At 52.1% G+C, this 13,671-nt stretch overlaps 1 protein-coding gene across 4 annotated transcripts; it reads right to left on the reverse strand.

The window, feature by feature from the left end:
- Window positions 1-997: 997 nt before the first annotated feature.
- On the reverse strand, window positions 998-13,080 carry Rela (RELA proto-oncogene, NF-kB subunit). Of its 4 annotated transcripts, none has more exons than XM_013117279.3 (11): window positions 12,835-13,080; window positions 11,844-11,870; window positions 11,601-11,752; window positions 11,303-11,451; window positions 10,367-10,458; window positions 9,936-10,067; window positions 9,062-9,166; window positions 8,666-8,878; window positions 3,659-3,739; window positions 3,480-3,551; window positions 998-2,339 (listed from the first exon to the last, which is right to left on the reverse strand). In XM_013117279.3, the coding sequence occupies exons 3-11, from the start codon at window positions 11,691-11,693 to the stop codon at window positions 1,720-1,722; spliced, it is 1,557 nt and encodes a 518-aa protein (XP_012972733.1). In that variant the 5' UTR covers window positions 11,694-11,752; window positions 11,844-11,870; window positions 12,835-13,080; the 3' UTR covers window positions 998-1,719. The 4 variants fall into 4 exon arrangements, with proteins under 4 accessions (XP_012972733.1, XP_005064049.1, XP_040605343.1 ...); XM_005063992.4 differs by lacking the exon at window positions 12,835-13,080 and adding an exon at window positions 12,468-12,800; XM_040749409.1 differs by lacking the exon at window positions 12,835-13,080 and adding an exon at window positions 12,122-12,291.
- Between the last annotated feature and the right edge of the window lie 591 nt (window positions 13,081-13,671).

The raw sequence follows: 13,671 nt of genomic DNA on the forward strand, positions 1-13,671 counted from the left end.
CCAGTTCCCCAGTGTTTGCTGCTCCTCTGCATCTTCTCCTGCAGTAACCATCTATCATGCAAAACAAGAGTCTGCTGCTCCCAGGGGCCTAACTTTTGCAGCTCGTTCACCACACACTTAAAACTTCTCAGCACAGGGGTTTCCCCGCGAGCACATTGCTATACCACCCAGCGCTGAGTTCCTGCAGAGCGCGTGCGCGTCCGAAGACTGGTCCTCTGACTTGTACCATTAGCTGCTACACGTGCACAAGACAAAACCGGAAGTATATCCAGCTTAAGCACATGAGCCATCACCTAGCTTTTGTTTAGGTTTCTGAGGTTGTGGGTTAAGATTTTTGAGATCCTCACGGAACATGGTATCAAAAGTACTGGGGCAGGCTTGGGGTTATTTTGAAACAGGATCTCTTGTACAGCCATCGCTGGCCCTGAACTCACCGATCTTCCTGCCTTTGCCTCTGGGGAGCTGTGATCAATGGCATGCACCACCAAGCCTAGCTTTTTGGGGGTGGGGGTTGGAATGAACAAGCTGTTCTGAGACAGTGTTGCATATAACTCAGGCTGGCATCAAACTCAGAAAGTCCTCGCCATGACCTTGAACTGATAACCAATTATGCAAAGTAGCTGTTTTGTTTCAGCTGAGCTCTTTCCTCAACCTCTAACTGCTGTGCAAGGTTCTTCATCATTTCCCGGGGAGTCTCACCATCACCTCCCTTACCAGGCTGTATGGTCTCTGCTGACCTAACACCTAGAGCAAGTGGGATCTCCATCACCAGGAAGGGACTCCACCCCACAGCTACTGGGCCCTACAGAGCCTATTGCAGTGGGAATCATGCCGTAGTTGCCATTACATCTACCAGATGGGAACCAAAGCTTTGCAGGGGGCATCCTCAGGTCCCAGGCCTCTAGATGACAGTACAAAGTCACTCAGTTATTTCACCATCATCCAGTCTGAAATGATCAGCAGTGTGTTCAGTGTTTGCTGAAAGACGGCGACTCTCTTGCCAGCACGGTAACACATTTATTAGTTCAGAGTTAGAAAGAGCAAGAGTCCAGTAGCTTTCTCAGTGAAGACTGTCTGTGGCTGAGCTTCTAGCCCACCCCTATGACGCCACACAATTTGCCCTGCTAGTAAGGCACTTGGGAAAAGGGGGAGCAGGAATGTCTCAGACTAAACTCCCTCAGGATCCTGAAGGTGGCCAGCACTATCCCACCGGTTCCCCTCAGCCACAGCTCCGCATGGAAAGAGCTGGCAGGGCAGGAGCGCCACAGGAGAGAGAAACGGCCCCTCGTGCTGGTGTCGGGCAGCACTACGCAAGGGCTGCTATTAGGAGCATTGCTTTGGATCAAAGTGAGGAAGACACTTGATAATAAGGCGTTACGGCGTTAGGCCACAGCTCCAGCTTGCCCCCCTCTCTAGAAGAGTGCTAGAACCGGAGGATGGAAGAGATTCCAGAGTTCCCAACCAAGAAGGGAGCTGACTATCACCGTGGGAGAAGTCTGGGTCCTCCCAGCTCCATCCAGAGAAGTTAATGCTTCTGCTTAAGCACCTCCAAAAGAGAGTGAGATATTGCCAATAAAAGAATAAGATGTGCCACCCCCAGAAGATATCACCCAAAGAAGTCAGGGGCAGTTGGAGCATGCTCCCCAGAATCTGTAAGTGCTTCGGGAAGGCTTCAATACCCTGAAACCTGGTGCTCTGAGCAGGGCCAGCTTCAGCCCCTTAGGAGCTGATCTGACTCAGAAGAGCTGAGAAGTCCATGTCCGCAATGGAGGAGAAGTCTTCATCCCCTGAGAGGCCATTGGGAAGCCCCGAGGTCCCCAGGGGTGTGGGAGCTGGGTCAGGGGGCCTCTGGGACCCTGTCACTAGCCGAGTTATAGCTTCGGGGTACTCCATGAGCATGGGCTCAGCTGTGGGGTGAGACATGGACACACCCTGGTTCAGGAGCTGCTGAAACTCCGAGTTGTCGACAGATGCCAGGTCTGAGAACACACCTGGGTCTGCGCTGTTGCCAAGCAAGGCCCCCAAGTCTTCATCAGCGTCAAACTGCAGGTGTAGCAGGGCTTCAGACAGTGTGCCTTCCCCGGCCTGCGTGGTCTTTGGAACAGGTGGGGCCAGGGCTTGGGGAGGACCTGGGGCTAGAACTGAGACAGGGGCTGGGGGCTGAGCCAGAGCTGGTGCCATGGCAGAAGACGGGACCAAGGTCTGCGTCAGAACTGGGGCAGAGGATGGTGCCAAGGCCAGGGCCTGGTTTGAGATCTGCCCAGATGGTAACATCATGGGGGGAAACTCATCAAAGTTGATGGTACTGAGGGATGTTGGAAAGGTATAGGGCTGGGGAGCTGGAGGACAAAGACAGAGAGCAAGGGTCAGACAAAGTACTAGAGACATGCATACCCACCCTCCACCCTCAGCCCTCTCTTAATGCTTAGATTCAGTCCCTTTCTAGAGGCTGACACGGCCTGTAAGGTTCACTCCCAAGGGCTACACTGAGGTGTTCCCTGACTACTGGATGAAGTTCACAAAGCTCTCACCCTGACCTTTTCAACTTCTTCTCACATTACAGCTGCAAAACCAAGTGAGAGGATAAACCCATGGGACATGCGCTTGGTGGTGAGCATGTGTCGCACGCTAGAACTCACAACCTATTACTTAATTCTACTTGTGTGTGTATGAGTGTTTTATGCATGTGCACATGAATGCAGTACCCTTGCAGACCAGAAGAGGGCAGTGGATCCCCCTAGAACTGTAGTTGCAGACAGTTGTGAGCTACCATGTGGGTGCTGAGAACAGAACCCAAGTCCTCTGCAAGAGTAGCCAGTGCTCTTTAGCACTGAACCATCTCCCCAGCCCCATAACTTATAAATTTAGAGGTGATTTCTTCTTTCTAAATTCAATCAAGAGCCAAGGGCAGAGACTACCCATTTCCAAAGTCTGCATCTCAAGGTATCCAACTCAGGGTTTATTTAGCCCCTTGATACTGGGTACTGGACAAGGGCCTCATGCATGCCAGGCAAGCACTCTTACCACTGACCTATATCCTAGAACTGCTTTTACTTTTTAACTTGAAACAGGGTTCTTCAAGATGACCTTGAACTTAACCCTGCAGTCCAGGATCCTTCCTGGCCTACTGTCCTGCGTAGCTGAGACTGCAGGCTGTTAGCACAAGGCTTGGATCTGACTCAGAGTTTAGCTAGAGTATGTTGCAGACTTCAATGGACATTAACACCCTTAGGAAATTGCTGGTTACTGTGCCACACTTTCAAGGCCTCAAGTTTATCAGTCTGTGTGGAGTCCAAGAATCCACGCCTGCACTGTTCCCTGGATGACCCTGACACAGCCCCAGGCCTCACACCTGAGAAGCTTGAGCCTTAGAGAGGGTAGGCTGCAGAACTCTGCAGGTGAGTTCCCTCTCAGAAGACACCGCAACTTCAGTCTAAATAAATGTAATCCTCAATCAAGTAGGACAAAGGATTCCTTACCTGGCTTGGAGACAGCTGAGCTTCGGGAAGGCACAGCAATTCGCCGTGCTGGAGGCCGGGGTTCAGTAGGTCCTGCAGGACAAAAGCTAGGTCAGCTTTAAGACTCTAGGAGTCCTCTCACTGATTCTAGAGTTCGGTTTCCCGGCTCCCTGCTCTCCCTCAGGCTCTCCCCACCTCACCATGGAAAGGACTCTTTTTCATGATGCTCTTGAAAGTCTCATAGGTCCTTTTGCGTTTCTCTTCAATCCGGTGGCGGTCATCTGGGAAAGCAATATGGACAGCAGGGTTTACTCTCCTAGCTGGGCTCCAGTTCTGCCCTTCAGAAGGGCAGTGAGGTCATATTTTCCCAAGACCTACTCTCCCAACAATTAGGAAGGGATGTGTAACTTTCTGAGAAGGGGCTCAATGAATCTCCACCTCCTCTTTGGTTTTTTGAGACAGACTCTCATTATATAGCACTGGCTGTCCTAGAACTCACTATATAGACCAGGCTGACTTCAAACTTACTGAGATTCACTGGCCTTTGCCTCCAAAGCGCTGTGATTAAAGGCATGCGTCACCACAACCAGCTTTGTTGGCTGAGTCTTGACTCCTGGGTGATGCTAAGTCGAGGAGCCCTGCTCTGGGGGACAAGCACCCGCAGCCTGTCTCTCACCCATGCTGCTCACCTCCGCATCCACCTCGGCTTAGAAGCAACCCTGTACTGAGCACCATGGTGAGCCCAAGACTTCCACAGACTCAGCTCAGCTGAAGGCGTGATTCTTTAATCTGAAGCTTTCAGGACAACTTAGAACACCTCAGCTCCTGCAAAGTGAGCTTCACCACTTCATACCAAACGAGCTCCTTTCCCTGTGTCTCCCACCATCTGTCCTAGCACCCAAACTGGAAACTGGAATTATCCAGAACATCACCTTTTCTTTCAGTCCACCAATACTAACTCAAAACAACTTGCCAAGCACCTGCTCTGGGGATGAGTAAACACAAGAGGTTTGATCCACAAAAACATGACCCTAACAAGTGCCAGGATCCCCAAGTCTAATCTTTGGGCTAGTCAGATGGCTCAGCAGATAAAGGCATGTTCAGTCTCCGGAACACTCATGATGGAAGGAGAAAACTGAAAACTGACTCCTGCAAGTTGCTCTCTGACTGGCACCTGCATGCATGTGCATATATACACAGATAAATAATATAAAAAATAAATGTTTCTAGGTGTGGTGGCACATATATTCAGAGGTAGGCAGATCTCTGCAAATTCAAGGCTAGCCTTGTCTACATAGCAAGTTCAAAGGAATACAGGACTGCATAGTGAGATTCTGCTTCAAAACAAAAAGGTGGTCAGGGAGACAGGTGGTGGCTATAGTCATGAGTGCTCGAGAGCCAAGCATTCCAAGCAGAGGCCACAGAAAAGGCCATGGTGCTGAAGGGTAGCCTAGGACAGGGATGGGAGACGTGATCTTCTACCTTGTCACACCCTCTGCAAGGTCTCAGCTCCCCACCCCCAAGACAGGGCTTCTCCCTGGTTGCCCTGGAATTTGCTGTGTAGACTAGGCTAGCCTCAAACTAGAGAGATCTGCCTGCCTTTGCTTCCTGGGCGCTGAGATTAAAGACATGCACCACCACTGCCCGTCAGTCTCTGATTTTTAAAAATTAATTTATGGAAGCTGGAGAGATGGCTCAGTGGTTAGGAAAACACTGGCTATTCTTCCCAAGGTCCTAAGTTCAATTCCCAGCACCACATGGTGGCTCACAACCATCTATAATGGTTTCTGATGCCCTCTTCTGTTATGTAGGCATATATGTAAATAAAAGCACTCATATACATAAAATACATAAATATTTTTTTAAGTTAAAAAAATTTAGCTGGGTGTCACAGTGAATGCCCTTAATCCCAGCACTCGGGAGGCAGAGACAGGTAGACCTCTGTGAATTTGAGACCAGCCTAGTTTACAGAGTGAGTTCCAGGACAGCCAGAGCTATACAGAGAAACCCTGTCTCAAAAAAACAAAAAACTAATTTATTACATTTAATGTATGTGTGTATCACAGCAAGAGTGAAGCCAGGGGCTGGAGAGATGGCTCAGTGGTTAAGAGCATTGACTGTTCTTCCAGAGGTCCTGAGTTCAATTCCCAGCAACCACATGGTGGCTCACAACCATCTGTAATGAGATCTGGTGCCCTCTTCTGTCATGCAAGGATACATGAACACTGTATACATAATAAATAAATAAATCTTTTTTAAAAAGTCACAAGGCTTGTGAGAGCAAATTATCTCCTTTTATCGTATGGCTCAAACTCAGGTCATCCTGCTTGGTGGCACGTGTTTTTACTCAGCTATCTGGTCAGCACTTCTTTTCTTTTTTGAGACAGGGTTTCTCTGTGGCTTTGGAGCCTGTCCTGGAACTCACTCTGTAGACCAGGTTGGCCTCGAACTCACAGAGATCTGCCTGCTTCTGCCTCCTGAATGCTGGGATTAAAGGCGTGCGCCACCACCGCCCGGCTGCTTTTTCTTTTTTGAGACAAGATCTCATGTAGCTTTAGCTGGCTTCAAACTTACTATGTAGTCGAGGATGACCCTGAACTTTTTATCCTCCTGCCTCTACCTCCCCAAGTGCTGGGATTGCAAGTGTGCAACGCCATGCCTGGTTTAAGCGATATGTGGGACTGAATTCAAGTTCTCTCGGATGCTAGGCAACGCTCTATCAACTGAGCTACATGCCCACCCCAAGTGTCTCTAACTCAAATATTCCTCTCAGAGAAGTCAGACTAAGCTTCCAGTTCTGCTCATGTCAAGTCTCTGTTTAGAAATCTTAAGTGTTTCCCCGAGGCTTTCAGAATGAAACCCGGGGCAGCTAAGCTTAACAAGGCCACAATTTGTCTGGGCTTGCTTACTGCCTAAAGATGGCTCTCCCACCACAGACATCCCCCGTCCTTCCAGGACGAGGCCACTGATCTGAAGAACACACTCCAGGGCTTTCCCCCAGGTAAATGCCAATTCTGCCATCTCCAGCTCCTGCAACCTGCACTTCGCTAGCATTCCCAACACAGCCCCATTGGTATGTCATTTACATATCTGCCTGGCAATGGACTGAGCTTGTAAACAGCAGGGAATCTGTCTCATTAAAACAAAACAGCCAGGCATGGTGATGCACGCCTTTAATCCCAGCACTCGGGAGGCGGAGGCAGGTGGATCTCTCAGAGCGAGTGCCAGGACAGTTAGAGCAACACAGAGAAACTCTGCCTTGAAAAAGCAAAAAACAACACCCTCCCAATTTAGCTATTTACTTTATATGTATGGTGGTTTGCCAGCATGTATGTCTGTGCACCATGCTCATGCCTGGTGCCTCGGAAGCCACGGGCCTGGAGTTACACATGGTTGTGGGCTTCCATGTAGGTGCTGAAAATTAAGCTTGGGTTCACTGGAAAAGCAGTCAGTGCTCTTAACCACTGAGCCACCTCCCCAGCTCCCGTCTCATTTGTTTTTTATGTATAGCACATAGCGTGGGCCCTGATTATGCACTAAGCCTTGAGCAAAATGAAGCTGGGTTATATGGTAGTGACAAGAGACACAAGGTGGCACAAAGTCCACAAAGCCTAGGGACCTTGGTTTAGGTGCACTACTGCCTCTACTGCTAGTGAGTTTGGCTAAATCGTTCCCCTAAAAAGGCAAGGTGAAAAGGACACCACAGCAAGGGTAGATATAGTAGACACAGCTGAATAACTTGGATATCACTGTTAAGGGAAGAAATAGATTCTCACTATAATTATATGTTGCTTAACAATGGGGACACATCTTAAGACATGTTGCGCTGGGCATTGGTGACACACACCTTTAATCCCAGCACTCGGGAGGCAGAAGCAGGCGGGTCTCTGAGTCTGAGACCAGTCTGGTCTACAGAGCGAGTTCCAGGACAGCCTCCAAAACAATACAGAGAAACTCTGTCTCGAAAAACCCAAACAAACAAACAAAAAAGACATGTTGCTTGGCAAATTTGTCGTTGTATGAATATTCATTTTATTATTACCTCTGTGTGTGTTTGTGTTGTATGTTTGTGTATGAATGTGTATGCACGTGTGTGCAGACGTGTGCATGAGCATGTCAAAGCCAAGGCTCAATACTGGCTGCCTTCCTCTACCACTCTGCACCTTACATTTTTTAAGACTTACTTATGTGCAAGGCCAGTCTGCCTGCTTATACGTGTATGCACCTCGTGCATGCCCAGTGCCTGCAGAGTTCAGAAGAGTGTCAGATCCCTGAACTAGACAGCGTGCTGGGAATGAAGCTTGGGTTCTCTGGAAGAACAGCAAGTGCTCTTAACCACTGAGCCATCTTTCCAGCCCCATCCACCTTATTTGAGACAAGATTTCACTATATAGCCCTTGCCGGTCGGCAATTTGTTATGTAGACTAGGCAGGCCTTGAACTCACAGAGATCTGCCTGTCTTTGCCTCCCAAGTGCCGGGATTGAAGGTGTGAACTGCCATGTCCAGCCCACTTCATTTTTTGAGACAGTACCACTCACTGAATCTGGAACACATTAATTCAGCAAGGCTGGCTGGCCAAGTACCTCTAAAGGTCCATCTATCTCCACACCACAGGCATGCTGGCTACACATGCTTTCTGGAACACCCAGCTTATTATATGAGCATCTTAAAGGATACTTACACAAACTAAGACACCTGTATCATTAGACAGTGCAGTTCCCCATCCCCAAGACAAGGTTTCTCTGTGTAGCCTTGGCTGTCCTGGAACTAGCTCTATAGACCAGGATGGGCTTGAACTCATAGATTCACTTGCCTCTGCCTCCCGAGATTAAAGGTATGAGCCACCACTGCCTGGCTAGACGGTGTAGTTTTATATGACCACCATGACATATGTGGTCTGTCTTTGACAGAAATACTATGTGCAATGAACTACAGTATGTATAAACCCTATGTGTGCCTTTAATCCCAGCACTCGGGAGGCAGAGGCAGGCGGATCTCTGTGAGTTACGAGAGCAGCCTGGTCTACAAGAGCTAGTTCCAGGACAGCCTCCAAAGCTACACAGAGAAACCCTGTCTCAAAAAAAAAAACAAAGCAAAAAACCAAACCAAAACAAAAAAACCCTATGTGCTTGCCCCAGACATCCAGTCCTGGTCTTTTTCCCAGCTGGGGTACAGAAGCCGTGGTACTGCCCTCCAAGCGTCACACCTGTGTCTGGCAGGTACTGGAACTCCATGGGCTCACTGAGCTCCCGATCAGAAGGCCGCCGAAGCTGCATGGAGACACGCACAGGAGCCTGCAGGCTGGGGTCAGCGTATGGAGGAGTCCGGAACACAATTGCCACTTGCCGGTGCACATCAGCTTGAGAAAAGGAGCCTCGTGCCTCCCAGCCTGGTCCGGTGAAATAGACCTCAATGTCTTCTGCAGAAGACAAAGTAGTAAGGGTTAGCATCTGAACCTCAACAGACCTCGGTCCCCAACTCCTGATGCTTTTTCCCTAAGACAGCACCCTGTTTCCCCTGAAGCCACTGAGGTCCCTGGCACTCATCACCCCCACTCTCAGCCTCGCCCCTCCCCTCTTGGTACATAGAGCCCAGTGTGTACCTTTCTGCACCTTGTCACACAGCAAGAAGATCTCATCCCCACCAAGGCAGCTCCCAGAGTTCCGGTTTACTCGGCAGATCTTGAGCTCAGCAGTGTTGGGCGCACCTGAGGGTGTGACAAGGACGGAAACCCTGAACCACCAGAGGTCTCCGGGGTACCCAACAGGAGAGGGAACAGCCATGCCCAGCAAGTTCTATGTCAAGGTCTTCCACGGCTTGCTGACCACATTTCTGCAGGCCATTCCCATCTGCTCTTCACCTCAACAAATTCAAAAACATCTCCCTGTTGTGTGTGGAGCACCATTCTAGAAAGGGCAACAGAGCAACACAGGACGCGGTCCTGTCCTCACAAGACCTCACAGCACAAAGGCAACAATCTGACACCTCGTCGCCCTCGGCCTGACCAAGCACATTGTCACCTCTTCCCTTGGCGATGAGCCCTTCCCTCCTCACTCCCAGTTTATATTGGTTTCCAGACCTTGGGGCTCCAAAGCCCTTTTATTTCCAACTGCCCTGCCACTTATTAACCCATCAGCGTCAGCCCAGGTCATCTGAGAGCAGCCTGTGAGCTGCTACTGTACAATTACCACTGCCTACCATTATCTGGTTCCTGGGAGTTTGCTTCCTAAAGTCATGAGCACAGTTTCTGGCATCTCTACACAAGATATGAAAAACAGCCACTTCCCATCGGGCTGCTGAGCACCCTGGAAGCTTCCAACTGAGGGCAGGCAGCTCTGGGTCCTCTCTGCCCTGTCCCCTGCCAGCACAACTGGATGACAAAAGGGAGCCAGAGCTCTGCTCACAGGCCACACCCACCCCAGTCCCCCTGCTCTTCCCACACCCTCCCTTTCCCCTTGCTGGAGCTGGCCACTCACGGTTATCAAAAATAGGATGAGAGAGGACAGGTGTCAGGCGGAGGGGCCTGCCTGATGGGTCCCGCACTGTCACCTGGAAGCAGAGGCGCACTGCATTCAGGTCATAGTCCCCACGCTGCTCCTCTATGGGAACTGTCAGAAAAACAGAGGGGTGGGGGTTGTCAGGGAGCTCTGAGCGAAGGGAGAAATGTAAAACAGAGAAGTCTTAGGGAGAAAGACAAAATTCTAGGCCCATCACCAGCTCTACTACAACATGGAAGACGTGACCCCTCTCTAGGCCTGACTCTCGATGGTAAAACGTGAGTACACTGAACTGGCAGGTTCCTCTTATACTGTTTGCCTGGCCATGGAGGGAGGTGACTGCCGGAGGCCCAGGGAAGGATGGAGATGCGTGTGCCACAGGCAGGCCTATGTCTGCCCCTTGCTCCTACCTTGGAAGGGGTTATTGTTGGTCTGGATGCGCTGGCTGATGGCTTGCTCCAGGTCTCGCTTCTTCACACATTGGATCCCCAGGTTCTGGAAGCTATGGTGTCTCAGGCATCAGTTTTGTGTCTGCAGAAAAGCCCCTTCCTCCCTCCCTCTCCCAGGTCACAGGCCTAGGCTTCATACATTCTATGCCACTGTGCTGCAATGAAACCCACTCCCTGCCCATCAGCAAGCCTCTGTGGGACTTGGCCAAAACAGCCTCCAAGCCTCGGCCACAGGGGTATCTTTTCCCATTCCTCAGCACACTAAACTTATTTCCTCTTCAAGGTCGCTGGCCTTCTTTCTTGGGCCTGGAATATTCTTTTAAACTTGTCTGTCTTTTCTCACCACTTACGTGTTAGCAGACAGGCCTTCTATAACCTTCCAAGTCATGAGACCTGTAGCAGGACATGGTGGCACATGCCTGTCATCCTCAGAGTTGAGAGGAAGAGCAGGTGAATCCTAATGGGTTCAAGGCCAGCTTGGGCTACACGAGACTCTGTCTCCTCCTCATCCTTCCCGTTTATTATTGTGCTTTCTCTCATCACTGAGATTATTACTCTCTAGTGGCATCGTGTCTATCTGTTCGTACAATTGTTTATTGCCTGGTTTTGTCAGCTGGTATGTAAGCTCAAGGAGAGTCCATTATGGGTATCTTTCTCATACAAGAGACATTAAGGGAGTGGCCTGTCCAGCCACAAGTGTCTGGCTCCAAGGGGAGAAGGTTATCCTTCTCCCATGGAGTTCCAGTCTGTCAGAGAATTTAAGACAAAGGAGGTCTGTTTGCAGAGCTGGGATCGGAGCAAGGACTCAGAATTCTGCCTGTGTCTAGAAAGGGGTAACACTGAGCTGCCTGGCCCTTTGCCTGACCTCACCCTACCCCTGGCCTGTGAGGCGTTCACCTGTGGATGCAGCGGTCTGGGCAGAGTTCAGCCTCATAGAAGCCATCCCGGCAGTCCTTCCCCACAAGTTCGTGTGGATGAGGCCGGTGAGGTGGGTCCTTGGTGACCAGGGAGATGCGAACTGTTCCTGGTCCCGTGTAGCCATTGATCTGTCCAAAGTACAGAGTACTCTAGGGGTCAGCAATCCCAAACCTGGCTCCTAGACACAGGGCACGGCGGCAAGGAGGCAGGTCTGCTGGGGCTCCAAGTGCTTCCCACCCCATCGGTCCCCAACTCACATCCGGGGCCTGGTGCCTACCTTGATGGTGGGGTGCGTCTTGGTGGTATCTGTGCTTCTCTCTCCCGGAATACTGCCCGCTGAGCGACCCTCGCACTTGTAGCGGAAACGCATGCCCCGCTGTTTGGGCTGCTCGATGATCTCCACATAAGGCCCAGAAGCCTGGGTTGGCTCTGTAGGTGACACAGCCAGCTGTCAGGTGCTGACCCCGTGGCCCCTACTCCAGGCCAGCCCCTACCTGCTGAGGAAGGATGTTCCACTTACCTGAGGGGAAGATGATAGGGAATAGATCTAGAAAGGAAAGACGCATTGTCAGTAAACTCCACTCACTGCCCATCCTCACCAGCGAAGGCACGACAGAGCCAAGCTCCCTCCCAAGGAAACTGAGTCAAGACCCCACGACCTGCCCTGAAAGAGGCGGAGCAAAGAAGACAGCAGCATCTCTCTACCAGAGAAAAGGAGCATGGAAGTATTCCTCTGCCCAGGGAAACTGAGTCAAGGCCAGTTTTACGTTCATTAGGGACACTGAGGAAAGACACTACCTCTCTCTTCTCTTCAGGGAAACTGAGTCAGATACTTTCTTCCTTAGAAGGAAAGGAAGCCAAAACTAATCGCATCGACACCGGAAGGGGGGCGCCGAGGAAACAGAGTCAAGATTCGCCCGCACTTCCACCCAGGAGGGACACTGAGTCCCGGCGGCCTCCACTGAGAGGGGTAACTGAGTCAGATCCCGCGCAGCCCGCCCCGCCCCGTGCCACCCTCCGGCCTGCGGCTCCCTGCGCAGCACCCCGCGGCGCAGGAAGGGGCGGAAGACGGCGCGGGGGGGCTCCCGCCGCGCGCCCGGTGGCTCGAGGGCAGCCACCCCGGGGGGCCAGAGAGCCGCCTCACCGTCCATGGCCGGGGTCCCGGGGGCGGGGCCGGGGTCGCAGCTAAGCCCGTGGCGCGCTAAAGCGAAGCCATTCGCCAGAGGCGGAAATGCGCGGCGCGCGCCCGCCGTCGCGTCACTGCCCGGAATCCGGCCGCGCCTGCGCGCTGCGCTGCCGCCACCGACGCGCGTGGGTCCCGGCAGTAGGTGTGCCACCCTCGCAGGGCACGGAGGGTGTGCGGCGCTCAGGCGGGGACACCGGGGTGCGGCGGGAGGGCGCCGAGGCTATTCGTCCTGAGGCCCGCCCGGCTGCAGGCCGCTCCCGGGCTGCCCAACGCAGCTCGCTCGGGGTCCCGGCCCCGCCTGGAGGGCGGGCCCGCGATTACTCACTCTGTTTTTAGGGGATTTCGGGTCCTGTTCCCCGCCCCGTTCTGATCGCAGGAGTTTGGTGATGTCACCCTGGCCGGGTCTGGAGCAGAGCCAGGGCTGCTGGCAGGCTGCGGCCATTCGCCGTGCGCAGGGAGCGGCCCAGGCCTGCTGCGCCCGCAGAGGCCGGTGACTGAATTCCTAACCGTGCCAGGCCTTCTGGGGACGGCGGCGCGTTATAGGCCATATCCTCCTCAACCTAGATCCAGCTGCACGCAGGAGTCGGGAGCCATGCTCCGTCGAGCCTGCTTCACCGAGGCGTGGCTGAGGCCGTGGGGAGGGAGTTGACCGAGGGCTGGACACCTGTGCCTCTCTGAGGAGTTGATTTAAGAGTCCCGGAGGGCAATGAGTGCTGGAACACGCCCAGGGTCAAAGCCCACGGCTTCATCTCTGCGGGTAGCTGCTTTCTGCTATCTTAGGGAGCTCCAGAAGCAGCCGGGGTCACACCTTGCACAGCTCCTGAAGGCCTCCCCCACTTGGGCCCAGACTCCTGTGAAGAAAGCGTTTTCAGGGTGCAAAAATTGCACCTAGGTGTGCTGGTTGAGTGTGGGGGCCTGGGCTGGAGTACTCTCCACCCTAGGCTGTTTCCCCAATGCCAGAGTAAAAAGGCTCCAGCACATGGAGAAGGACTTATTTTCTCTGAAGTCATTCTAAATTAAGAAATCATGTGGGAATTGGAAAAGATTGGAAATTCTGACTTGCTTTCCCAGGCTCTGAAAAAACAGGAAGACAAAAGTGAAAATAGTTACCGCCCCTCCCACTCATTTCAGTTTCTCACTTGGCGAAGATTAGAAAAGGCAG

This window comes from Mesocricetus auratus, unplaced genomic scaffold (assembly GCF_017639785.1).
Source record: "Mesocricetus auratus isolate SY011 unplaced genomic scaffold, BCM_Maur_2.0 Super-Scaffold_4256, whole genome shotgun sequence".
Classification (NCBI taxonomy): domain Eukaryota; kingdom Metazoa; phylum Chordata; class Mammalia; order Rodentia; family Cricetidae; genus Mesocricetus; species Mesocricetus auratus.